The sequence below is a fragment of the Myotis nattereri genome (genome assembly GCF_964212035.1).
Source record: "Myotis nattereri genome assembly, chromosome: 5".
Taxonomy (NCBI): domain Eukaryota; kingdom Metazoa; phylum Chordata; class Mammalia; order Chiroptera; family Vespertilionidae; genus Myotis; species Myotis nattereri.
The window spans coordinates 1,210,538-1,237,136 of record NC_138080.1 but is presented as its reverse complement, the minus strand read 5'-3'; the positions used below and the strand labels follow the sequence as shown (position 1 = coordinate 1,237,136).

The 26,599-nt window shown below is 61.4% G+C and overlaps 1 protein-coding gene across 5 annotated transcripts in view; it reads left to right on the top strand.

Moving 5' to 3' along the window:
* Nucleotides 1–26,599, top strand: part of CAMK2D (calcium/calmodulin dependent protein kinase II delta) — a 153,290-nt gene that overhangs the window by 107,433 nt on the left and 19,258 nt on the right. For 2 of the 5 annotated variants that reach the window (XM_081092198.1, XM_081092200.1), the window contains exons 5-14: nt 1,010–1,075; nt 3,551–3,623; nt 8,119–8,221; nt 13,073–13,156; nt 14,630–14,724; nt 16,167–16,289; nt 16,950–17,033; nt 17,380–17,422; nt 22,097–22,134; nt 25,492–25,512. In XM_081092198.1, coding sequence (XP_080948324.1) covers nt 1,010–1,075; nt 3,551–3,623; nt 8,119–8,221; nt 13,073–13,156; nt 14,630–14,724; nt 16,167–16,289; nt 16,950–17,033; nt 17,380–17,422; nt 22,097–22,134; nt 25,492–25,512 — 730 coding nt within the window. Of the gene's footprint in view, nt 1–1,009; nt 1,076–3,550; nt 3,624–8,118; nt 8,222–13,072; nt 13,157–14,629; nt 14,725–16,166; nt 16,290–16,949; nt 17,034–17,379; nt 17,423–22,096; nt 22,135–25,491; nt 25,552–26,599 lie in introns of all 5 variants that reach the window. The other 3 variants (XM_081092199.1, XM_081092197.1, XM_081092201.1) reach the window with 2 other exon arrangements.

Genomic DNA, 26,599 nt, shown 5'->3' with positions numbered 1-26,599 from the left:
ACTGATTTCAGCTGGAAAGGCTCTGACAGGAGGCAGGGCCCCGACTCCTGTGGAAGGAAGTCACAGTGGCCTGCTGTGCCTGTCGCCCCACCCACTGGGTGAGGACCGTGTGTTTTCTCTGTGTCTTTGCGCCGAGGGAAGGGTCCGTGTTCACAGATGAGCAAGCTAAAGGGATGCGCGTGAAGCACGTCTACGCCCCAGGGTGATATCGGTGTCGAGAGAGGGGAGCGCTTGGTGCGCCTCCATAGCTTTAAAATTCCCTGTCACACTATAACTGAAATTTAAAACCATGCTGTTTTAGGGGAAAGAAAGAAACTGAAGCCAGAGATTTTGGAGGATTCTAGCCCAAACCAGTCGCCTGTGGGCCCTGGAGAAGCAGCACCTCCAGGTCCACCCCCCCGCCCCGTCCTGTCGGGAGCCCGGAGCCCAGGGTGTGAGCGAGCTCCCCAGGAACGGAGTCCAGCTGGGGATGAGGGGAGTCCTCGCAGGGGGCGCAGGCCCCCTCCTGGCTGGCCACCACCACCGCCTCCCGGGACATGGCCTGAAGCCGACTTCAGTCCCTGGCAAACCCGGGGCCTGAGAGAACCGGCCGTCGGCACAGCCCAGCTCCCAGCCGGCTCTGATCTTGCCAGGCCACCTCTGGCCACAGGCATGTCCATCCCAGGCGGCGAGGAGCCCTCAGGCAGGCTGCCTGCGCATCCCTCTGCCGCCTTGACAGGCCGTCCTCCGGCGCTGAGACAGCAGCCGGCACTCTCCCACCCCCACACTCACTACGGCGGCGCTGCCCGGAGATGAGTCCTGGGTGACTGATGGTGTGAAGCGTGGTGTCCTCAGGGTCTGGTGACACAGGCGTAGGCAGGAGAGGAGCATGTAGGTTATGTAGACCGACCGCTAGGAGATGGCAGTGCTTACAGTTTTAAAACACTTTTTTATAGTAATTTTCAAATAACACAAAATTCACATGAGTGTGGTGCAGATCCATAGCCACCTGATGTTTCCTCTCTCACAGAGTGACGGGCGGGGAACTGTTTGAGGACATCGTGGCGCGAGAGTACTACAGCGAGGCCGACGCCAGGTGAGTGAGCGCCCGCCCCTCCCGCCCTGCAGCGCCCGCGCGGCCTGGACTCGCAGCTCCATCTGGGCTCCGTGAGGACATCCCTTCACTGGTGGTTTTCTCTGCGGATTTCCAAGACAACTCCCTGGGAAAAAAACCTATGAGTCTGGTCTAAGCTTTATTTTTATCTGGTGTCTGTAGTTAGAGTGTGCATTTTATTTTCATGTTCTTTACTGATTAAGACATTTTATTTTTTAAAGCCTCACTAGAATGGCTTCTGCTAAAGAAATACACTTTTTTAGCAAATGTGAGAGATGGAAGATTGACACCCACTGGTCTCCAGTCCCGGCTCCCCATGTGCCTAGTCTCTTATGACTCTTTGACTTCTGTTTCAGTTCATTAAAATTAAGAAAAATTAAAAGCTCAGTTCTTGGGTCACACCGGCCACATCTCAGGGGCCAGGGGCTATGATGGGCAGCAGGTCCGAGCACCGGCCTCCGGGCCTTGGAGCGGCCCAGAGTCACCCAGAGGCCGGTCCCGGTCAGCTGGGAGCCCTTCCAGCCCTGGGACCCGCATCTGGAAAACACTCGTCCAGGAATTCCCATTTTGTCTCACTTGAAAGTGCCAGGCTGCCCAGAGGTGACGCCGTGAGCAGCAGCTGCTTGCTTAGGCCGGTGGATCGCAGGCCCCTCGCCTGGCACCCCGGGCGTGGCCGCAGCTGGCACTTCCCGCCAGCAGTCCGGCCAGGAGCGTGGGCGCCCTGTGAGCGTGTGAACGCCGCCGCGATGCCGTCGGGCTGGTCCGGCCGCAGCGGCCCGTCTCCTGAGCAGCAGGCTGCGCAGCTCCCTGGTCCCTGTGCACACCCTGCGCCTTAGCACCACTGCTCATGGCTTTCTGTGGTCTCACCATGGCTGGCTCTGCTTTTTCACGGGGTTTCCACTGCCAGAGTCAGCGGGGAAGCTCCGTGTCACGTCTGCCCCGCTGAGTGACTTGCCAACGGCTCCCGGACCCACACCCTCGCGAGGCCCCTGCGGCTCCTGCGCAGCCGGGAGAACCTGCGCTGGGGAGGGCGGGGCTCAGGGTGGCCAGCGAGCTGGGGGCTCACTCAAGTGCTCAGTGCTAGGTGAGCAGCCAACATACGTTCGAAAACTGCCGGCGAAATTAAGTAAAGATTGTGTCACCCTCGAAGGGCCCAGGGTGACGGCAGCCCCGTGGCGGGTCACCGTGTGCGTGCTCCGTGGCGGTGGAGCTCATGGGCACGTTCAGGGGAGCCCCACCCACGCAGGAGACAGCACTCTCTTCTGAGCCACGAGCGTCAGCACCTTCTGCAAACCGTTTGCAGGCGTTGGCGGTCAGGAAGCTCAGGTCCGCCTGCTCACCAGGGAGCACGACGAAGGCCTGCCGTGCGGCTGTCTCCTTCCTTCTTCCCGTGACTCCTCAGGCCTGGACCCTGTCCCGTAGTTTGAGAAGAGAGAGTGAATTTCCCAGGAAGTAGTGTAAAGTGGGCGTTAAATAGAAGGAATCAAGCCCCAGGATTCAGGAAGCGCTGCCAGCCCTCAGACGAGCCCTGGTGCAGGTGGCCGCCTGAGGGCCCGGGGTCTCTGCAGCGCCCAGCCCTGACCGCGTGTCGGCCCTGCCCTGGGTACACCAGGCGGTCGCTGTCCACCGGCTCCCCGTGGCGCGCTGCCCCATACCCTGGTGGTGGAGCGCGTCCTCACTGAGCTCTCGCTTCCCCCGGCCGTGGTGTGGGCCTGAGCTCGGACGCTGCTGGGCGGTGGCCCACGTCACTGTCAGGCGACGGGGATGGAGAGCCGCAGTGGGGGTCCCTCTAACTGAACGGCGTTTGCCAGCAGGGAGCAGGCCCGAGAGGGGGGGCACGGCTGGTGCGTCTCCGCAGGTGACAGCAAGCGCTGCTCCAGGGGCTCCCGCTGTACCGTTTGCCCCTCGTCTCCTAGCCCTTCCCCAGAAGCAGCTCCACGTTGTAGGTGGACTTTCAGTCCTTCTCCTGGGGACCCCGTTAGTTTTCCTCCGACGTGTCGCGCCGGAGCAGCGCTGCCGAGTCAGACGGCAGCTGTGCCCCAGGTCCCAGCCTCTCACCTGCCGCTTCCTCCTGCTTCCCCCGGTGCCGTGGTGACCAGGCGTGCACAGTTCAGGTGTGCGAGAGACCCCCCATGCTTGGTCCCTGAAGAATTTCCCGGGACATGATGGGAGCGGGCACATGTTCTCCTCCCGGAAACCTTCCCTCCTGGGTAGCGTAACCGCGTTTGCCGCGGGGATGAACGAAGCAGCTCAGTGGTTTTTCCCGAACATGCCACAGAGTCCGTGCTGGGACCAGAATCACCAGCACCTTCACTGGCAGCGTTCAATTCCCGCGTAAGGTTGGGAATTGGGAGAGTGTGTGTGTGTGTGTGTGTGTGTGTGTGTGTGTGTGTGTGTGCTGGGACTGCACTGCCACCGGCATCCGGTCCCAGCCCCCTCTGCCTTGTGTCTCCGCAGCCACTGCATCCAGCAGATCCTGGAGAGCGTGAGCCACTGCCACCTCAACGGCATCGTGCACAGGGACCTGAAGGTCAGTGCAGCCCACGTCCGGTTGAAGGAGCGTGTGATGTTTCCGTGGAAGAGCCAAGGGCGGGCACTTCACCTGGTTCCCTCGTTGCTCCCAGCTTTCCGCCCACACTGACTGTTGTGAATGATGCTCCGTGCCTCCCAGCTGCTTGTCTGCAGGCTAAACCTGCGTCACAGCCATGGGGCACTGGGGCATCACAGCGACAGTGCAGGATGTGCCTGCTCTGGTTTAGGCAATACACCAGGGGGCGGGGCTGCACCAGGGCAGGAGTTTCACCAGGGGGCGGGGCTGCACCAGGGGAGGAGTTTCATCAGGGGGCGGGGCTGCACCAGGGCAGGAGTTTCACCAGGGGGCGGGGCTGCACCAGGGGAGGAGTTTCATCAGGGGCCAGGGCTGCACCAGGGGAGGAGTTTCACCAGGGGGCGGGGCTGCACCAGGGGAGGAGTTTCACCAGGGGGCGGGGCTACACCAGGGGAGGAGTTTCACCAGGGGGCAGGGCTGCACCAGGGGAGGAGCTGCACCAGGGGGAGGAGCTGCACCAGGGGCGGGCTTCACCAGGGGGGGCTTTCCCTAACCCAGCGCTTGCCTGGAGGCGGAGGCCTGGGCCGTGTGCCATCCTCGGACTGCACACCACCTCTGTCCTGAGCCCCAGAGGCCGTGGTGGGGAAGCTGGTGGCACGTGGCTCCCCCAGGCCCTCAACCCTCGGTGGAGGGGGTCCCCGGCAAGCAGGGCAGGCTTCTTCAGAACACATCGGTGTCCGAGAGTCACCCCATGTGCCCTGTGTCCACGCAGGACCAGGAAATGGGAAGAATGGGGAACCACTTGGGGGGTGCACACGACAGCTGGAAGATTTTGTTTGTGTTCTAACCTAATCCTGGATTAAAGGAAGCATCTTTAAGGTGGGCCTTTCTAGAACACACGGTCCCCCGTTGGGCACACGTCTGGCAGGACCCTGCTTGTCCGAGGCAGTGGGCGCTGTGCCGGAGCAACGTGTCTGCTTCCGGGAAGGTGGCACGCCGGCCGGCTGTCTGCCAGGCAGGGCCCGCTCCTGAGTGTGTGGGGACCGCGCTGCCCCTGGTGTTGGCGCACAGTCACTGCACTCAGGCCGCTTGGGCCAGGGGGCACGAAGGGGAGTGGTGCCCGGATGGTTGACTACAGTCCTGTCTGTGGCAGATCCACTGGAGAGCGTGGGCTCATTCCCACTCGGGACGAAACACGGTCCTCGCCCGCTGAGACTTCGGTTCCGTGTCTCCAGTGGCGGCGAGCGCGCGATGGCCCCCTCATTCTGGACTCGTCTGCGGACAAGAGTCAGACCCCGCAGCCAGGCCGTGGGGCCCGATAGCGAGTGGGCGGTTACCCAGGTTCCAGAGCCGCAGGCAGAGTCACTAGTAGGTTGTGGCCCCGTGAGGGACGTCAGCCCGGGAAGGCGGAGGATGCCAGGCATCCTGGTTCCTGTGTACGTGCCGCCCGGGGACCCGACAGGCCTTTCCAGCAGGTGAGGAAGGTCCCACAGATGTGCTGACCAAGCAGGTTACGGAGCACACGCGCATCCTGACGCTCTAGGCCGCCACTCAGCCCTCGTGCACGGACGACGAGAAACGGAGATTCGGGACGTGAGCGAAGGAGAGGCCTTGGCTTCCCGCCTGTGCCTGTGCCGTTCAGAGGCGGCGGCCGAGAAACGGAAATGAAGGAAGACGTGGGCAGGAGCACCTGCGTGTGAGCACCGTGTGGGCAGTGGGTCTTCGTTTGAGACCTCGGCCTGGCCAGGCGTTGGCACAGGGGCAGCGGCTCGAGCGGCTGTGTGTCCGGAGGGCCCCTGGGGTTTCTCAGGGGCAGGCCTCTCTAGTGTGTGTCCTGGAAGAATGAGTCTAAAGATCCACAGCGCATTACCTGAGGATGAGATTTGTAAGCAAAACGTTGCCTTCGTTTCCGGAATCGCCCTTTGACCTCAGTTTGCATCTGAGAGCATTCAGTGTCCAAAGCACAGGCGTGGTCAGTGGTGTTTCCTGGGACGGCGCGCTCGGACTGCGCGTCCGCTAGCCCTTCGCAGGCCCCCCCCCATCGGGAGGAGGGGCAGCACGTTCCTCTGAAGATTCATTTTTCTGGTGATCTTATTCCTTCTGCACCGTGCACAGACAGAGCCCTTTTGTTCCTTGTCAAAACGCAGAGCTGCTGATTTCCAAGCAGACTACAGGATGGGCGCGTTTTTATGCGATGGGGCCGGCCGCTCTGTGTGATAAACGGACCATTTGAAATCTTCCTCCGTGTGTGGAAAGCCAAGGGCCAAGGATGGGGAGTGTCGCTTCTCTCCCAGGACCTTCGTCCTGCATTTTCTGGGTTGTGGCGTGGATGTGTGTCCGTGTCCAAGCTCAGCTGAGCCCTTTGCGGCCGGGAGCGTGCGTCAGCGCAGGTGGCAGGCCCGCGTGTGAGCCGTGCGCTAAGCTGCTTTCTGACCTGCGAGCTGAAGTCGCTGATAAGAAACTCGGGCTGGGACCTCGGGAGGGCTCACTGCCGCACGGGCCGCTTCCCGAGCGGCTCTTCTGGGGAGTGTCCGCTCCGTCCTCTGCCGTTAGAGGACGGGGTGAGCTTCGGGAGCTCACTCCTGCTTCTGCCAGACTGCTCCCCTTGAGGCCCCCTCGGCCCCGGTCCGCGCGTGGTCCTGGGCTTGCCACAGCCTGGCCACTGCTTGTCCTGGTCTCGCCCGCACCTGAGAAGGGGAAGGGGGCAGCTGGGTTCCTCCTACCTGGCTCTACACTGGACGTTGCCCTGACTCTTCTCAGGCCCTGGTTCCTGTGCTCGTTCAGGGACCATGCGGACGTGTGAGCACAGCTCGGTCATCCACGTCCATTAGAAGCCCAAGTGTTGCCGTCCGTCATCAGAGGCCCGGCGGGGCGTGAGTGGGTGCTGACTGCAGCCCCTCGGGGAGCACTGCTGCGGCTGGGGCTGCAGGGTGCGGTGCAGAGCTGAGCGCTGAGGGTCGCAGGGGCCTTCCGTCCAGGAAAGGCAGTGCCAGCACAAGCAGCGCCAAGCGAAGGCGATGGTTCTGCCCGTCGCTGGGCACTGAATAACAGAGACGAGTGTCTCTGAGGCAGTCACACCCGCAGAGCGGCCAGCCGGTGGGCACACCCGGTGTGGAGCCCCAGGACTGGAGACGGGCTGAGCGCAGCAGGGCGGGCAGAGGCACCCAGCAGAGACCAGGAGGGGCAAGTGGGGGGAGTGGGAATTAGGGCAGGGGCACACGTCACTGCCCCGGCAGGATGGGTGGGTGGGTGGATTGGTGTGGGATGGATGGTAGGTGGATGGTGGGTAAATGGGTGGTGGGTGGGTGGGTGGTGGATGTGGGGTGGATGGTGAGTGGATGGTGGGTGGGTGGATGGTAGGTAGATGGGTGGTGGGTGGGTGGGTGGATCGATAGATGATATAGAGGGACAAAGAGATGTTAATGAAGGTAGTAATTCTGGAGATTTGGGAGGATTTTAAATACTATTTCATGGGGAAAAATTAAAGTTATGAGCAGAAAGGAAATGCATCCTTGGCGGGGGGTGGGGGGGGGTAAGGCATAGTCAGTTCTCGTTCACATGGTGGTACGTGTATCACATTATGAGTTCCACACTTTGAACAGATCTAAAACCACAGCTCCACTTTTCTGAGAACCACACGTAGATGAAACTTTAGAGAACGTGTTTGTGCGTTATGTGTGTCTAGTATTTTAGGAACAAGCTGTGTGTGTGATAAATCCCACAATGCATTGAGTCGCTCTGCTTTTTGCCATTGAGGCCTATGTGTGCCAGGCCAGGGGCGGCACTGGGTGTTGGCACAGGCAGCTACCTGAGCATGTGCTGACGCGACAGCAGTCGGGGAACAGAGGTGCCGGCCTCGCCCGCATGTGCTGATGGAAGCAGACCCCTGATCGCACGCTGTCGGCACGCGCCTCTGCTGGAAGCTCCCTGGGCCGAGCACACAACACCCGCACCCATTCCCTGGAAAATAAAAACAAAACTCGTATACCATGTACATGGGAGACCCCAAAAACCACCTGTGCCACGTGCACGCAGACCCCAAAAGTCACCTGTGCCACGTGCACGCAGACCCCAAAAACCATCTGTGCCACGTGCATGCAGACCCCAAAAACCACCTGTGCCACGTGCGCGCATACCCCAGGAACCATCTGTGTAAACTGGTCCTTGGTATCATTTTGTCACGTTCCTTCTGCTGAGTGTCTGCTCTGCAGGCTCTGAGCCACTGCCTGTGGCCTGGCCGGGCCCCGCATGCCCTAGGAGCGGGCAGCGCTCTCGCTCCTGCACAAGGTCTGTTCTGTGCATCCGTGCGTCCGTCCGACCCCCACCTTGCAGGTCATCCTTTCCAGCCGCGTTGCCCTGGGTCAGGAACAGCTGCCTCGAGAGGCCAGCGCGAGCCAGTTGCTCCCCGATCGCAGAAAACGCTGTTGGTTCAGTCACTCACGATGGGCTCCCGTCTTTCTCCTTCTTTTTAAACCAGCCAGAGAATCTGCTCTTGGCCAGCAAGTCCAAGGGGGCGGCCGTGAAGCTGGCGGACTTCGGCCTCGCCATCGAGGTTCAAGGGGACCAGCAGGCGTGGTTCGGTGAGTAGCCCCCTGGCCCCACCCGCTCCCGACGAGGACCATGGGGACGGCTCCCCACAGCTCCAGCGAGGACAGGGCCCACGGCACTGAGCCCTCCTGGCACTGCAGGGCATCAGTCAGAGGGACTGGAGGGTGTGACGGGCGCAGCAGGGACTGCTGGGCGGGAGGGCCGGAGCCGACAGACGCTGCTCACTCACTCGGCGCGCCTGGCTTCCCTCGCGAGGAGAGGGGTCCGCGCCGCCTCAGTGGACGCTGAGACAATGCAAAGAGCAGGACTTGGAATCGCGCAGTGCTCCCAGGCCTGGGGTTCGTAAGTGAAAGTTTTAAGAAATAGTTAAAAGAACACATGTACGTAGATAGGCATTGTGTTCCATCTTAACACGTTAAGCGCCGTGTCCGGACCTGACTGACGATACACAATTTAAAAATTATATTCTTCTATTAATAAACCTTAAATAACTTGGAGATCATAAAGGAATGCACCTAAATATTACTTGTCACCAAAAAGAATTTTAATGAATGTTATTACAACACGGTCTACGCAAACATGGTTTCCTGTGCGGGTTCCACAGGTTTTGTCAGCTTCCTAGCAGCACCTCCTCCAAATCGTGCTGCGTTACCTCCGTGGCATTTTTTACAATATCTGCGAGCTCGCCACTCTTCCAGTTCTTCGTTGCAGTTTGTGATGAGATATTTGAGTCTGTTTACAGCACTGCTACTTGGAATTTCTTCATCCCAACAATTTGTTAGATGGACAGCTAATTGCTTCTGAAATTCTGTGATACTCATATTCTTCTCGCTATTATTTTTAAATAAAATACAAGCATTGAGAGCAGCAGTATTTAGTAGGAGCTCAAAGGCTAGCTTTTATACCATTTCATGGGTTTTCGTGCTGGATTATCATAGGCACCGGATTATCATTTGATCACATATGTCAACTGCCGCTTTTCCTGCATTATAATCCACTGTAGTTTTTGGTTTCAAGTGGTGACCTGATCTGTTCTCTGACGTATGTTTTGTTGGAAGAAGTAAGATGTCCCGCTTATCTTTCCATTTTAAAATGGTTATTCCTTTTTTGTTCTCTTTTGCTATAAATTCTCCGTTTTAATTTCTTTGGCGTTGCTTCATGAGGACTTCCCCGTCAATTTGAACATAATGTTCCTACTAAATGAGGATTATTATCGAGTAATTTATATGCTAAATCTAAACTCGTGAACCAGTTGTCTATGTACAATGTGTGTCCCTTGTTGAATACATCTCTAATGTCTAAAGAGACATTACAACATTAGTTGGTGTCGTATTTTCTTTTTCTAAACTTTCCCCTGCATGTACACAGAAAGTATACGTGTACCCAGGTCTGCAGCGCAACTTAAATAATTTAATATTGCATTTGTGGCGTTCATGTTTTCAATATTGCCTAAATATTATGTGGCCACGAAATGGTATCAAAGATTCATCGATACATAGAGCTTCAGGTGGATCATAATCTTTTTTGAAATTTATTTCCATGTTATCTATTAGTTGTATTTTGCATAAACAGTTGGAAACATCTGCCTCCCTATTGTCTGAAAAATGCAGCATTCGTAATAATATTTCAAATCTATTTCTTGACATTTTTCTCGGGAAAGTTTGCATACATGCAGGATCATGGGACCAATATAAACATAAAGACGGTATCTAACTAGTCCATCCACAGAATCACCCAGAACATCTTTTCATTTCATTTCTGTTTGTCACAGTCCACCTGCACAAACGCTGCGAGTTTTCAGCCCCTAGTTTTTGCGACGCATGTAAGTTCATTTCTTTGGCGAGATCCTCAAACAGCTCATTAGGCACAAACAGTTCATAAGAATTCTCTACTGTTGCACATGACTTTACATTCAAGTCTTCAGCCCTAAAGCCAGACGGGTAGGTGAAGGGCATCGTCCTTGGTTGATGACCTCTGGATCATGCCATTCTTCAAAAGCCTCACCCTCATCCTCTGATGACAAAAAATGAAGGACGTTTTTTAGGAAAACTGATTTCACTGGAATCGCTTTCACGCTGCTTCTACTGACATTGTCACTGTTACGGGTAAAGAAAACCTGTTAACTGCCCTGGAACACGAACCACAGACAACGGACCGAAGAGAAAGCATTTCTAAAAGAGCACAGAGTACAGATTGCGATAAATACATACAGGAATGTGCCTGAAGATGTACATGCAGTCTTATCGCAGCCGTACCCAGCTCTCCGGCCGCCAGCATGTCGGTGAAATCCGACATCGCGGGCTAAACGGAAAGGAGGACCAGCCGGCCTGGCGCTCAGTGTTAAATGGCCTTTCTCTCAAAGGCCAGTCTCCTCTCTAAGGCTTGGCTAATGTTGACATTCCTCTGTGTTTACCTCCAACCGAGGAGGAGATGGGAGCTGAACCAGCTGAGATCGCAGCGTTTCTGCCACTGGGACCCCTCGGCGACCCGCCTGCAGAAGCTGCTTTGCCCTGACGTCCGCGCCCCGTGTGCCGGGCGCCGAGTCACCCGTTTCCTAGGGCGCCCTGAGGCAGCCCCTCCCCAGCCTCGTCCCCTTCCCTCCTGACGCTCAGCGGCCGCGATGAGCGAGCACTTCACATGCCTCTCTCTCCTAGTCCTTTTCGTCTGAGCAGCTGTCCGCGGGAGCACCCTGCCGGTCTCCCTCTCCCGCCTGGGCCCAACACGCCCATCTCCTGGCCGTGCCCGCAGCCCCGCTGCCCGCCCCTCGCCTGCCTGCCAGGTGATGGTGGATGGTGTGCCGCCTCCCGGCGATTGGAGTCCTCACGGCGATGGGGGTCCTCAGTTGCTCCTGCCGTCCTCGTCCTTGTCCTCATCTTTATCGTGTGTCCGTGGGACCAGACGGTTCTTGTCTGTGGCCCGCTCCCATTCCGTACGCCTCCCACGCACCCTCCCGCCCACCATGAGGCCTGCCCTCTGCCTGCCGGGCTTGTCCCCGCAGAACAGACGAAGGTGGGCCTGGGACTCGTTCTGTGAGCGTGGGCCTCCGTCGCCTGCGTGCTGGTGAGAACACAGCCTGGCCGGTCTGACAGGAGGCCGAGCACACACAGCAGGGCCTGTGCCTGGAGGTGCTGGCAGGTCTGCGCCTGCGGCCTTGTCCGTGCACAGGGCGGGGCGAGGAGCAGACGGGCGGCCTCCACGCTGGGCACACTGGGCCGTCCCGAAGGAGGGGCCTTGTTCCCGCTGGCAAGGCGCTAAGGGCGTCCAGGCGCGGGCTGGGCCGGGAGGGTCTCAGGCCTGAGGAGTGTGCAGCTGACGTGCGACGCCCGGCGGGTCGCTGGGGCAGGAGGGGGCCTGGCCTAGTGAAGGGGCTGCTGTGGCCTGGAAGGTCAGGGATGTGGGGAGAAGTTGCAGGTGCAGCGGGCGTGCTGGGCTCTGCAGCAGGCGGTGGCAGTGGGGTGGGGGGTGGGCAGCCGCCTGCCGGGGAGGCCAGTGTGAGGAGGTGAATGGTGGTGGGACGGGGCACGAGCAGGTTCCCTTCCTCAGGCAGCACACAGCTCTGAGCTCCGGGAATCTCACCGGGGCCCGGCGGGTTCTGTCAAGAACAGAGTGGGACCCTCCAGAGCTGGCGGGGTGGGGGGACAGGATCGGAGGAGGATGACCGGGAGCAGGAGAACGGACGGAGCCTCATGCCCAGAGCCACGGTGGAGTTGGCGCCAGTGTCCGGCCTGAGCGCCAGGGGCCGTCTGCGCTCCTGACCCTCCTGTGCCATCTCCGCGCCGGGAGGCAGGCGGCTGTGTGGGCGGGGCTGGCCCTCTGAGTGAGGACAGCCTCACCCTGGCTGACTCCTGGACAGTCGCTCCCGCTCCCAGGCGGTGTCTGCGGTGGAGGTGGCGCTCCCGCAGGCGTGCAGAGCCGGGAGCTGTGAGCAGCCTCACCCTCGGGGGTGGACACCACTCGCTCGGGTGGGCCAGTGCGTCCGCTGCGACTGCAGGCACTCGTTACTGGCAGCAGCGGGTCCCGGGGGCCGGGACGTGGGGAGAGCTCCGTGCCCCCAGCGCACACCGCCCACGCCAGCTCTTGCTGAGTACACGTTAGAGAAGCGCTTTTCAGAGAATGCGTTTCTGAAGGTGAGACCCCTCGTTGCTCCGTTGAGGTACAGGGGAGTCCTCCTGCAGCCTGGGGGGCGGGGCACAGGGTGGCTGGGCCTGGTGAGTGCCCACAGCTCCCCCGTGTCCGCTCAGTGTCGTCTGCCTCAGTGCCACGTGTCTGACCCGTGTCACCTGTAGAAGGTGGTGTCAGTGGGGCCGGCTTTTCACTTTCATGAGAGGACAGAACTGTCTTCGTCGTGTGGAATGCCAGGTTTCAGGCTTTTACATAATTTTACTCGGAAGAGAAAGGGTCTGGGCGGGGGCAGCCGTGGGAGGTGGCAGGTGCGGAAGATGCGGGAACACGGGCTCCTCAGCGTCGCTCCCCATTCCTGGGGCCGAGGTGCCCCCCTCCTGGTGCAGGGGCCTCCGCCCAGGACACGGGCTTGGGCCTGCTTGTTGGTGCCCAGGGGGAGGCAGGGCTCTGCCTGCACTGAAAGGGTTCGGGGCCTCGCCGTGTGGGTGGGGCGTCCTCCCCTCACAGGGAGCTCAGCCCCACACAGGAGGGGCTGCTCAAGAGCTGCAGGGGCCGGCCGGCACCCGGGGCAGCTCGTGTCGGGATGAGCTGGGTGTCCCGAGCCACCGGGCGGCGGGTCAGTGTGCAGGGCCTGGGAGAGACGCTGCCTTCCTGCCTGAGGCCGGCTCACCTGGACCCACCACGGACAGAGCAGAAAAACTCTCACCGCCTCCGCCTCCCATTGCTCTGTCCCCCTGCCGACCCCCTGGCTCTGCCCGCAGGTTTCGCTGGCACGCCCGGGTACCTGTCTCCAGAAGTGCTGCGGAAGGACCCCTACGGGAAGCCGGTGGACATGTGGGCCTGCGGTAAGCACCCCGGCAGGTTCGGGCAGCGCAGCTGACGGACTGAGATGGGACCTTCTCCATCTGCGCCTGGGGCCCTGCAGCGAGGTCATCGGGAGGGCGGGCAGACCCTGCTGGTCGTCTCTGACTCAGGAGCCCCTTCCCGTTCCCAGGAGAGGCCCAGGGTGCTGGTCTGAGTGGCTCTTTGAGGTGAGGGACGTGGCGGCCCACGGTGAGCCTGCTTGGGCCTCTGTCCCCCTCAGCAGCCTCGTGGAGCCTGGGTTTGCACAGATCTCGCACGTGGGGAGGGGGGCGAGGGTGCCGCTTGGAGAGAAGGAGCCGGCCGTCCTGTGGGTCCAGGCGGCGCCGTGCCTGCAGCGGTGTCTCCGGGAGCCCACTGCCCTGGGAGAGGCTGAAGAAGGGGGACAGGCGCTCTGGCCGGTCCTGTGGGGCCATGGACACAGTCCCCTCTGGGCGCGCACGGCTCCCGCCCCCTTCACTGCTCCTCTCTCAGCCTGGACAGGCTGCACAGCCTCGATTCTGAAAGGAACTTCGTTTTACTTAAAAACAAGCCCTTCCCTAAGGCGTGGAAGGTGGGCTGTCCACGCTCTACTGCTTGTGGCCGCGTTAGTGGCAGCACCAGGTGCCGTTCGTTTAACCTGGGAGCGCCCGTCTCTGGGCCCTCCTCGCCCAGGGCGGCCACTGGGAGGTCCCACGCTGGTCAGTCTTTGCTGGGCGCCTGCCGCCCCACCCGTCCTGCCTCTGAGTGGCTTCTCTACTGTGAAGGGGGAGGCGGCGGTATTGCCCTCGTGGGATTAGAAGTGGTCACGTAGGGCACAGGTGAAATTCAGAGAGTCCTGGCTTTGCAATAAGTCAGCCCCACCAGCTCTGCTTCTGCTGCTGAATTTAGCAGGCAGGCACTGAGGGGTGTGGGGGGAGTGGGTGTGTGGCTGCCCTCAAAGCCTGAACGCTGGAGGGAGGGCCAGTAGTGCAGGCCAGGCGGGGACCTGGGCCAGGCTCCCCTCTCTCCCTCATGCCCCTCCTGTAACGCACGCTCTGCGGGGACCTGGGCCTCCGCGGGCCACCGAGACCCTGTATTGAGACGGAGACCACGGAGCAAGGGCTTCCTCTCCTCGCAGGCTGTCCACACGCCCAGCCCCTGCTGTCAGGGCGGGAGTGTATGCCCGGCTCCACGCTCAGCACACAGCCCAGCTAGAGGCAAAATGACTAAGAAACAGAAGCAAACTGTGAGACTGCACCAGTGAGCGAGCAGGAGGCAAGGCGGGAAGCTCGGGAGGCCTCAGCTCAGGCCTGCGGGCTCTGCCATGGCCGTCGTCCCGCGCTGGGCGCTGGGGCCGTGCTCAGGAGCATCCCCTCCCCAAGTGCCTCCAAGCACACCCTTTGCCTGCGGGGGGGTGGGGGGAGGGGGGCGCGTCCAGGGCCTGCCACGGGAGCTCCGTGGCTGCGACCTAATGCTGTTCCCGCTCGTCCCTGCAGGCGTCATTCTCTACATCCTGCTGGTGGGGTACCCCCCGTTCTGGGACGAGGACCAGCACAGACTCTACCAGCAGATCAAGGCCGGAGCTTACGATGTACGTGGGGGCCGGGGCTTCCCGGGGCATTCTCGGAGGGCAGCCCGCCTCCTCTCGGCCGCATGCGGGTCACCCACGGGCTCCGTGGTCATCCTCACAGGGAAACGGCAAGGTCCCTGTGTCCTCAGCCACGTCTGCTGAGAGCGAGAGGGAAGTAGCTCCCATCTGAGGAAGGACGTCTTGTCCAGTGTTGGCTCTCGGTGCATTTGAACACCTAAGAGTGGAGACGTGTTTGCTTTAGGAGGGCTCCCCCCGTGGGTGTAATACAGTCCCCGGTGCCTGTCATCACCTGCCGCCTGTGGCAGCGGTCGCAGTGCACAGCCTCACTGCCCTCCCACACCACTGGGCTCGGTGCCTCCTGGGCCCTGGGCTGGCTTCCGCTCGAAGAAGGGGCTGCACAGGGAAGGCCTTTGAAAGGCACAGGCCAGACGTGCTGTTGGCGATCGGACGTTTGTCTGTGCCCCCACCCATGGACTGAGGTCCGAACCTGAAGAGTAAGGCTGCATTGTTTCCCTTCTTTCTTTCCTTTTTAATAAATTTTTATTGATTTCAGAGAGGAAGGGAGAAGGTGGGATAGAAACTTCAGTGATGAGAGAGAATCATTGACCGGCTGCCTCCTGCACGCCCCACACTAGGGGTCGAGCCCAAAACCCAGGCCGGTGTCCTGACTGGGGATCGAACCCTGACCTCCTGGTTCATAGGTCGACGCTCAACCGCTGAGCCACGCCGGCCGGGCTGGGTGTAAACTCTTAACCCTTCACTGAGCATCTCTGCTGAATGTGCTCATTATGTGAGTGAGGCTGTGTCATTATCAACAAAAACGCCACTTAAAGAAACAGGGTGAAGCTTCGCTGTGAAGTCCCTGGTGAAGCGATTCCTGAGGGAAGTTAGGGAGCGGCCCTTCCAGGACTGGCTCTGGCGAGGTTCCTGGCGAGGGGCCAGCCTTCGGAAGGGCTGGCGTCCGGCCGAGGCTCACGGCCCACGCAGCCCAGACGTTGCCGGCCGCCCTGCTGTCCCTGCTCAGGATGGGAGGTGCCCCGGGACCGGCACAGCAACACGCAGGCGTCGGAACCTGGGGCAGCTCCCGCTCTGTGCGTTAGTGATTTCTGTAAATTATGGGGAGGGTTGCCTAAAATGTCATGTCCAGATCCAAGCGAAACTCCATTGAGAGGACTAAGATTCTCAGAATTTCCTAACCTCCAGAATGTGTGGACCAGACATCACATGCCGAGTGTGTGTGTGTGCCCCCAGCAGCGCCTCTTTTCTGACTGACAGAATGTAACTAGGGGACGGGCAGCTTCCACCTCGGTCGGCTTCTCTGGGCGGTTCTGCTCCGACAGCGTGACCGATGGGAAGCTCACGGCCGCGGGGATGAGTCTGTAGTTGCTGCTGCCTGTCCCACGGAGGGGACCTGCCTCTAACTCTGAGTTTATGCCTTGAAGTTCCCATCACCAGAGTGGGACACGGTGACTCCCGAAGCCAAAGACCTCATCAACCGCATGCTGACCATCAACCCCGCCAAGCGCATCACCGCGTGCGAGGCGCTGAAGCACCCGTGGATCTGCGTGAGTGGGGCCCGCCTGCCTGCCCGCGGCTGGCAGGAACGGGCTGCCTTGGCTCGCAGGGGCTTAGAGCACTTTTTGCAGGAAGAGGAGATGAGTGATTGCATTTTGTCTCCAGGTGTTTAAGGGGCTAATTCCATGGTTAAAAACACATTGTGGTAGCAGAGCTGGTTACATACACGGCCAGACCCACATGGCCGACCGTCACACGGGCGAGCGTCGCCCACTCATGACGAGGAACATTCAGGGGCAGGAGTGAGGGGGTGACGCCAGGCCTCACTGCGTCCCGGGAGGAAGGTGGCCCAGGGCCATGACTTACGATCAGGCAGCTTTAGGGAGCGCAGGGCTGGCAGCTGAGAGGTGGTCCGCGCAGGAGAGAGGCCGCCGGAGGCCGGGCAGAGCTGTACGCCTGCCGAGAACACAGCCTGAGCACTGTGGTGGATGGCAGCCACGCCTGGGGACGCGGGTCAGACGTCAGGGCGCTACCTGCCCTGCTTGACTCAAGGAGAGGCAGGCCTGTGGGGGTCCGATGAGCCGTGTTGAAGGGAGGTAACGGGGGAGGCTGGCTAGTGCACACAGCTGGCATGTGTGTGGAGGGTCTGGGGCCTGGCCCGGCGGTGGGGTGCTGAGGGGGAGCCCTGGGTAACGTCCCTCCTCCCACAGCAACGCTCCACGGTGGCCTCCATGATGCACAGGCAGGAGACGGTGGACTGCCTGAAGAAGTTCAACGCGCGGAGGAAGCTCAAGGTGAGGGCGCTCGTGAGGCGGGGGCGGGGGTGAGAGCGGCTCTGACCTGGCAGAGTGCTGCGGGTCCCCTTGGGACTTGTCTCAGGGTCTTGGGGCGTTGGGGGCACGCGGGAAGGGACCACGGTGGAGCACTGGGCTGTGACCGCGTGTGCCTGCCCTCCCGGCCGAGGAAGCAGCTGCCGGGGAGCCTGGTGTGCACACGGCCTCGGCCCAGAGGCCTGCTGCCCGGGAAGCGGACAGGGACTAACCGGCCGTCGCCCCGACCAGTCGGGCTGGGAGGCTGTCGGGCCTGTGTGTGGCGGCAGAGGTCGCAGAGCGCCGTTGACCTGTCTTCTCTCCCTGGCAGGGCGCCATCCTGACCACCATGCTGGCCACCAGGAACTTCTCAGGTGCGTGGGGAGGACCTGGTCCTTGTCGTCTGTTATCCCTTCCAGCTAACTCTCTGGAATCGAAAAGTAATAATAATGAGCACGCTGTTGTTTGGGGATGGCGATGTGTCGTGGCCTCGACCCCAACGGGCCCACAGGCTCCCCGCACGGTGGTGTGTCTGGGTTCAGGAAGGTGAGCCCCCCAAAGGATGCGGCTGCCCCACCACCCAGCAGCCTGTGCCGACACAAGCCCCAGCTGCCGACCCTGCCTGTGTCGCTGTCGTCCTGGCTCAGCACCTGCACCTCGGATTTGTCAGCTGACGTTCCGTAAAGTTCACAGCGAACGAGTGTCTCCTTCCATCAGGAGTCCCAATAAGCGAGATTTTAAATGACCACGACGGAGGATCTGGCTCTCTAGGCTGCCTCCTCCCGAAAGCCTGTCCCTGGGTGCAGGGGAGCCCGCTGGTGCGTGTCGGCTCAGTAGGTAGATCTCTGGGTGCAGGTGGAGCCCGCTGGTGGGTGTCGGCTCAGTAGGCAGATAGGTCCCTGGGTGCAGGAGAGCCCGCTGGTGGGTGTCGGCTCAGTAGGTAGATCTCTGGGTGCAGGGGAGCCCACTGGTGGGTGTCGGCTCAGTAGGTAGATAGGTTCCTGGGTGCAGGGGAGCCCGCTGGTGCGTGTCGGCTCAGTAGGTAGATAGGTCCCTGGGTGCAGGTGAAGCCCGCTGGTGGATGTCGGCTCAGTAGGTAGATAGGTCCCTGGGTGCAGGGGAGCCCGCTGGTGGGTGTCGGCTCAGTAGGTAGATAGGTCCCTGGGTGCAGGGGAGCCCACTGGTGGGTGTCGGCTCAGTAGGTAGATAGGTCCCTGGGTGCAGGTGAAGCCCGCTGGTGGATGTCGGCTCAGTAGGTAGATAGGTCCCTGGGTGCAGGGGAGCCCGCTGGTGGGTGTCGGCTCAGTAGGTAGATAGGTCCCTGGGTGCAGGGGAGCCCACTGGTGGGTGTCGGCTCAGTAGGCAGATAGGTCCCTGGGTGCAGGTAAAGCCCGCTGGTGGGTGTCGGCTCAGTAGGTAGATAGGTCCCTGGGTGCAGGGAAGCCCACTGGTGGGTGTCGGCTCAGTAGGCAGATAGGTCCCTGGGTGCAGGGGAGCCCGCTGGTGGGTGTCGGCTCAGTAGGCAGATAGGTCCCTGGGTGCAGGGGAGCCCGCTGGTGGGTGTCGGCTCAGTAGGTAGATCTCTGGGTGCAAGGAAGCCCGCTGGTGGGTGTCGGCTCAGTAGGTAGATCTCTGGGTGCAGGGGAGCCCGCTGGTGGGTGTCGGCTCAGTAGGTAGATCTCTGGGTGCAAGGAAGCCCGCTGGTGGGTGTCGGCTCAGTAGGTAGATCTCTGGGTGCAGGGGAGCCCGCTGGTGGGTGTCGGCTCAGTAGGTAGATAGGTCCCTGGGTGTAGGGGAGCCCGCTGGCGGGTGTCGGCTGCCCACAGCACCCTTGCAGGATGGGGCGGCTTCAGCGAGCCCGTGGGCAGAGGGAGAGTGAGTGAGGGGCTGAGCCTTGTGCAGAGTGGGCACAGTGCTTGTTGTCTGCGGAAATGCTTGCGTTTTGGGGGCTCTTCTTGACAGATTATCTCAAAAGACCTAGTTGCCACGTCAAATTCTGGCACCTGCTGGTCAGCCTGAAGTGCAGAAGGCCGGCAGAGCAAGGTAGCTGCTCTCGGTCAGTCTTCCGTTTGGCCTTTGACCCTGGGAACCACTGTCAAACGACTGCCAGGAACGGGGCCAGGAGAGGGTCTGCGGCGTCAGTGGGACTCTCGGGGTCTCGTCTTCTCGTCCGCTCCGCGTGGCCTGGCATCGCGGGGACGGGGTGTCCCACTGTGTGTCAGCAGGGAACCCGCGGCTCCCCAGCTGCCCCTGCGGTCGGCGGCAGTGAGAGCACCAGGAGCTCGGGCCTGGGGTCACCCGTTTAGGGTGAGCTCAGTTCCTCTCGTTCAACGTCACCTAGCGTCACCGTTCAAGTACATTCACGCCATGTCGCGCTGGGGCCCGACGCTGGGTGAGTCGCTTGTCGGGTCCATGCAGTCTGAATGGCAGACCCGCTCGTGGAAGCGTTCGGAACAGGCTGTGTGTTTTGTCAAAGCCTCAGCGCGTCCTGAGCCCCAATCGGGCCTTTGACAATGCCCGCGCCCTGCAGCCCCCCCCGGCCCTGGCCCCGGGCGCGTGGCCAGGTGCAGGTGCTGTCCTTCCTGATGCCGCGTGGGAGGCAGGCTCTGCTCCTCACTTCAGAGTCGCTGGTAACCGGAGGCCCCGCGGGTCCCGGCGCGGGCGGGCGCTGTGCCCGTTCTGAGTGTTTTCTTGCTTCTGTCTCGTCGCCCAGCTGCCCTGTAAAGCACAGCGGGTTGCAGAGCTGCTCTCGTGTTTGCTTCTCTCCCTCATGTGGGAGGGGCTACTGTGAGGCGAGCGCACGGACCCCGTCCTTCCACTGGTCCTGGCCCAGCCCGCCCCGTCCTCTCTGCCCGCTGGGCCCCCTCTGCCCGCGGGGCCCCTCTGCCCGCTGGGCCGCTCTGCCCGCAGGGCCCCCTCTGCCCGCAGGGCCCCTCTGCCCGCTGGGCCCCCTCTGCCCGCTGGGCCCCTCTGCCCGCTGGGCCCCCTCTGCCCGCTGGGCCCCTCTGCCCGCTGGGCCCCCTCTGCCCGCTGGGCCCCTCTGCCCGCTGGGCCCCCTCTGCCCGCTGGGCCCCCTCTGCCCGCTGGGCCCCTCTGCCCGCTGGGCCCCCTCTGCCCGCTGGGCCCCTCTGCCCGCTGGGCCCCCTCTGCCCGCTGGGCCCCTCTGCCCGCTGGGCCCCCTCTGCCCGCTGGGCCCCTCTGCCCGCTGGGCCCCCTCTGCCCGCTGGGCCCCTCTGCCCGCTGGGCCCCCTCTGCCCGCTGGGCCCCCTCTGCCCGCTGGGCCCCCTCTGCCCGCTGGGCCCCCTCTGCCCGCTGGGCCCCTCTGCCCGCTGGGCCCCCTCTGCCCGCTGGGCCCCTCTGCCCGCGGGGCCCCTCTGCCCGCTGGGCCCCTCTGCCCATTATCTCTCTGCCCACAGGGCCCCTCTGCCCACAGCACATTCCCACCCACACGCTCTCCCACCTGGAGGCCCAGGGTTGCTCTTTAGCTCCAAGCGAGTAGTCTTGTAGCCCAGACAGGCTTCCTCACTCTCAGTCACTAGTCAGTCAGGAGCTGTGTTGCTACGGACTCAAAGTCAGGCTTTGTGTCTTAAGTTGAAAATGATGCCGAAGAACAAAGTACCGTCCCAAGGAAAAGAGATGCCGGGGAGTCGGGTGAGCATGCGGTTCTGGGGCAGCCCGGCGGTTCCTCCCGGCACCAAGTTCTCGGCCACGCGCTGACCGACCCCGTGCCGGCGCTGCGTCCCACTGTCCTGTCATCTGTGACCGGTGCCACTCATCACTGCGTGGTGTGTCAAGTGCCCGTCGTCAGTGCCAAGGCTCAGCATCTGGAAGGATGCTGCACCCCCCCCGCAAGGGCGACCTCGCTGTGGCCCGTGAGCTCCATCCTTGGGACCTCGCTGTGGGCCCGTCCCCGGGAGCTCGCTGTGGGCCCATGTCCCCGGGAGCTCGCTGTGGGCCCGTCCCCGGGACCTCACTGTGGCCCGTGAGCTCCATCCTTGGGACCTCGCTGTGGGCCCGTCTCCGGGAGCTCGCTGTGGCCCGTGAGCTCCATTCTTGGGACCTCGCTGTGGGCCCCTCCCCGGGACCTTGCTGTGGGCCGTGAGCTCCATCCTTGGGGCCTCGCTGTGGGCCCGTCCCCGGGAGCTCGCTGTGGGTCCATCCTTGGGGCCTCGGTGTGGCCCGTGAGCTCCATCCTTGGGGCCTCACTGTGGGCCCGTTCCCGGGAGCTCGCTGTGGGTCCATCCTTGGGGTCTCGCTGTGGCCCGTGAGCTCCATCCTTGGGGCCTCGCTGTGGGCCCCTCCCCGGGACCTTGCTGTGGGCCGTGAGCTCCATCCTTGGGACCTCGCTGTGGGCCCATCCCCGGGAGCTCGCTGTGGGCCCGTGAGCTCCATCCTCGGGAGCTCATTGTGGGCCCATGTCCCCGGGAGCTCTTGTTTCCTTGAAGATTTCATTTTCTTTCGTGTCTGACCTCAGATTCTGTGATTTTTAATGTTTCGGTGTGAACGGCTTTTGATTTTGAAGTCTTGTTCTGATTTTGAAGTAGAGAAGAATACATAATTTCTCTTCTAACACGTATATGCTAAGGGTTTAAAGTAGGTCAATAATATACTATTTTATTTTAAGTACAGTTATTAATATTTTTGTAAAAGTGAAATCTGATTTCAAAGATACATATTTTTAAAAAGACGTTATTTCGCCAGAGAATATTTTCCCCAGCGAGTTTGAGCCTGTGGAGCAGGACTCAGGCGAGGGCTGGCATGACATGAACACTGCGCAGGTGCCGTCCGCAGACAGAGGCCGCCGGTGACAGGCCCGAGGCCTCCAGCCGGCAGGGACGGGTCCAGTGGCAGGACTGGGCATGTGTTCGCTTCTGTGCCGTGAGCGCTGAAGCAACTGGGGACCAGACTGTGTGTCTGTCCCAGGAGCTGGGCTCGCGGCCTCATGGCTGGGTGTGCAGCGTGGCTCCGCGGTGCCGGAGACAGCGACCGTCTCGGCGCCGGGCCGGGCCCAGGCAGGACTGGCTAACACGGTCTCTCTCGTTTTGCAGCGGCCAAGAGTCTGCTGAAGAAGCCGGATGGAGTGAAGGTGAGTCACTGCTGCTGCCTGGGTGCCCCCTGCAGCGCCCGTCTCCTCTTGTTGGTTTGGTTCCTGAGCAGAGCCAGGCTGCCGGTAACATCATGTCACACACAGCCTGCAGCGTGATGTCACACAGCCTGCAGCGTGATGTCACACAGCCTGTAACGTGATGTCACACAGTGTGACTGGCATTCGTGCCGTAGGAGCCGCTCTGGAGCGTGGAATTCCTCTCTGGTTTCTACATTTCCAATCGTCGGGCTGACCTGACCTTTCCCAGTGTCTGTGCTGGGTTCCTGGAGGCTGCGGAGTGGGCGGCCTGTGGCCCTGGGCGCCGAGTGCTACCTCTAGGCGTCTGCCAGGCCTCCCCGGGAGGCCGCGGTCCTTGTGCTGCCATGCCACCCAGAGGAGCTCCCGGGACATTCGGGGCAGATGTTAGTAGGTCATGGCACGTTCTCGGTTCCTAAACCAAAGCCCACCGCTGGCTCTCCGCTGATGCCGTTTGCTGCGCGGGACTCTCCTGTGCTGTGACCGTGTTGCTCCTCCCAGTGTCACCTGACGTCTCCCATTCCTCCTGCGGCAGGTGCCGCGTTCTTCGCCAGCACGGCAGCGTTCGCGGGAACTCGTTACTGTCCTCCTGTGTGACCTTGACCCAAAGTCGGTGGTCAGTCATTTGAGGCCTAAGTGGAGAACGGCCAGTCACTGTGGCCGTGCCGCCCTCGCCTCGCTGTGGGGCAGGGCTCGGGGCCGGGGCAGCCACCCCGGCCCAGGAGCACAGCCTCCTCTGCTCACGGCTCATGCTCCCCGCCGCTGCAGGCCACGGTGGGCGTCGGCCTTCCCTGGCAGCACGTCTCCCTGTAGGGTCGGAGACACAGTGCTCACGGCTCCTCCTCAGGCCTGCGTGAGGCTGCGCTCGGTGCAGCAACGCGTTCCAGCTCCGCGGCCACGGCTCTCTTTCCTTCCTCCCTGGCTGGTCAGTTCCGAGAAGGAGGCCCAGCTCGAGTGTTGAAGGGCGTGAGGGCAGGACCCAGCCCTGCCCACCAAGGGGGGTGCAGGCCCCGCAGGCCCCGCTGGTACCTCTGAAGGGGGCTAGTTAAGTAGCCGCCCTGCCTCCTCCAGCAGGACAGAGCCCAGCTTCCTCCGAAGCTGAAGGGAGGAGGCAGCTGCTGTCTGTTGACTGATCGTAAAAAAGACGGGTGTGTTTTTTTTAACATTCTTAGCATGCTTGCTGCTTTTCTGGTGTTTCTATATTTGTATTGATTTCAGAGAGGAAGGGAGAGGGAGAGAGATAGAAACATCAATGATGAGAGAATCATGGATCGGCTGCCTCCTGCAAGCTCCCTCCTGGGGATTGAGCCTGCCACCCAGGCAAGTGCCCTTGACCGGAATCAGAGGGCACCCTTCAGTCTGTAGGCCAACGCTCTGTCCACTGAGCAACATCGGCCAGGGCAAGACTGAGATTATTTTTAAACAACGACTGTGATGCTGAAGTAGGGTGACTGCAGAGCAGATCGCTGTACCCCCGCGAGTGCGTGTGCAGCGCAGGGTGGCCCATGCGGCCGTCCTGGAAGCTGAGTAAATGACCCCCGAGAAATAGAGGCGTCTTGGCTGAGCCTCAGAGGACTGGTCAGTGCAGCCCTTAGGTAGCTGATGGATGTAGCCCTTTAAGAGGAAATGCTGGGCTTCCACGTATAAAAGGGCTGCGTTTCCCGGCAGCCAGGGCTCCCTCTGCTCGCGGGCGCTGCGGCTCCGCCTGGTGCAGGACCCTCCGCAAGGCAGGCTCCAGCCGGGATGCAGATTCTCCTCTTATTCCAATTAGTCAGCATCACACGTCTCTTCAAAGGTCTGTCGTGAAATCCCATCGGCTGATCTACATCAACCGATGCTTTTAACGGTCGTCGGCACACTGGCCGTGCCTGACCCAGGACGTGAGGTGGGGAGACGGTGTGTGTGCGGTGCCCCTCTGTGCAGATGCCCCCTGTGCAGGGGTGTGCATGGGGGACATTTCACCAAGGTGAACCGGCTCTGGGCTCCCACGTGCATGGAGCCCTCTGTCCGGGGAAGCTGTGTGGCCGGCACAGCTCCCAGGAGCGGCCCTGCAGGGGGCGCCTCCCCTTTGCTGTGCGTTCTGTCGCTGTCTTCAATGGGCCGTTTCCTCTGGCCTCTTTCTGGACGTTGCACAACGTCCATGGTGAATTCCGTGCCCTTCCAACGAAAGAAGGTTCCAGCAAACTATCTGCCAAAGACAGCCCGACGTCTCACGCTTCTCCAGCGAGGCCCGCCCCGCTCCCCCGTGTCCCCCGCGGGTCCCACCACCCGCTGGGCACACAGGTGTGGCGGACACGTGCGGACCTGGCCCCTGTTGAACCCCGTCTTCCTCGGCGCTGGATGCGGCGTGAGCTCTGAGTAACATAGCGGGTCCCCGGGACCCACACACTGGGTGTGACTGCTCGTAGCTGCTCTTTGGCATCGCCTTTCTGCAGCGTGTGTTTGTCTTCACGCCTCACGTGCGTCTGTACTGCACTTGTGGGATGTGCTCCTTCGGTAACAGCGTGAAGAAAGTGTGCAGAGAACGTCGTGCGAGGAAATGAGCTGATTCTGTGGGCCGATGGCCACGCTGAGTTATCAGGTGTGAGTTTAGGTGATGCGTTCAGATGATCGCGACCTGAGTCTGTGCCCATTTAGGGCCAAGCTCAGCTGCAGCCTCACGTGGCTGCTGTCTGCAGGCCTCCCTGGCGGCTGCAGCCCTGAGGGTCACACTCAGTGCCTCCCGCGGGGACAGCGGCCTCTGCAGGTGGGCGCGGAGGGAGCAGGCCGCTGGTCCCAGGGAGTCAGTCGCTGTAGCAGCAGCAGCAGCCATCTCCTCCGCTGTGGAGAGGGAGGGGCATTGCAGTTGGAAGAGCTCAAGTGCCCATTGGTGAGAGAGGAGACCAGGCTTCTCGTGATAGAAACGTGTTGTGAGGCCGGTCTCATCAGAGGAGGAGTTTTATTGGAGCAAAGGGATGGGGCTCAGGACGGTGGTCTGTGGCGAGCTGGGCCCCCGAGTGAGTGAACCGAGCGCGTTCCCCGCAGGGCATCCGCGCGGAGCCAGCTGCAGAGCCGCGCGGAGAGCGTGGACGGCACTCGCCCGCGCCTGCTCTGTGTCCGCCGCTGGCACAGCCAGAGCAGCAAGTCCTGGGCGCCCTCCAGGTCTGGGCCCAGCCTGCGGGGACCGTCGGGGACAAGGCTGGCTCCTGTCCTGGGGCACCAGCGTCTCTCACGCTGAGGAACGCCCTTTATTCCCGTGTCGTGTCTCCACGTAGACACGCTGCAGGGAGCGCGTTAGCTCCCAGGCGCTAAGGTGTGTCTCTCTTTTTCTGCGACCCACAGATCAACAGCAGAGCCAACGTGGTAACTAGCCCCAAAGAGAACGCCCCTGCCCCGGCGCTGGTACAGCGACTCCCGCGTGCCCACTGCCCTGCCATTGCTCCCGTGTGCCCGTGTGCAGATGTGTACACACGTGTTGTTGGGTTTGGCGTTGGTTTTGCTTTCTGAGATGCGGGCATGTTCATTGTGTCCTTTTCTTTTTGTTAAGGTGGTTGTCAGGCCGCGTGTGGCTAACACGACGCCCATCCCATGTCTGAGCGTGGCCGCTGTCTCGCAGGGACATGTGCATGTGCCCACAGGGGCAGGAGAATGCGCTTCGCTGCTCGCGGCGTGGCTGCTGGAGGCTCAGAGGCAGCACTGGCGCCCACGCAGGGCCGGGCCGCTGGCTGTGGACGGCGGCCTGGCGGCCTCCCCGGCAGACGAAGCGCTGGATTTCCAGTCTGCGCTTTGCCGCCTCGCACTGAGAGGCCCCTTTCACTTCAGCCCCGAGAAGGAGCCGCGGCACAGCACCGGCCTGCCCGTTCCTGCCCCGCGGTCCCCGCCGCCGCAGTGCGAGGTGGACGCTGGCGGCTCGGACACTAGAGTTGAGTGCTGAGCTCCCCACTGTCCCCGAGCTGTTCCGTGTTTGGGTGGATGGTTTCCAGGAAGGTTCCTGATGTTCACCGTCCTCTCTGCCACTTTAAATGAGTCCACAGTGGCCGGGTTGATTCCACTTTGTTCGCCACAGACTCCACCTCCATTTAAGGACGGACGCGTGGAGAGGGCGGTTCCCTCCCTGGCCTCAGTGCACGCGATGGTCCTGCAGGGTGAGGGCGGCCACGGGTTCTGAGGCTCCCTGCAGCCCGGCCAGGAGGGCGCACATGGCAGGGACTCCCGCTGACCAGGCGCCATCCACATGGCGCTGACCAGTCTCCACTTCGGAACATGTCTCCCATTCTCTGGTCAGAGCAATAGAGGGGAAAAAGTAAAAATAATACTTCCCTCATGGAGAAAGCTGGGTTTACAGGGAGCAAGCCTTCTGGGCACATGGTACATGTCGTCCGTAAAGCAGGAAAATTAATGTGTTAATGAGTTAACACAGGATTCAACAGCCATGTGTCTCAGATTACTG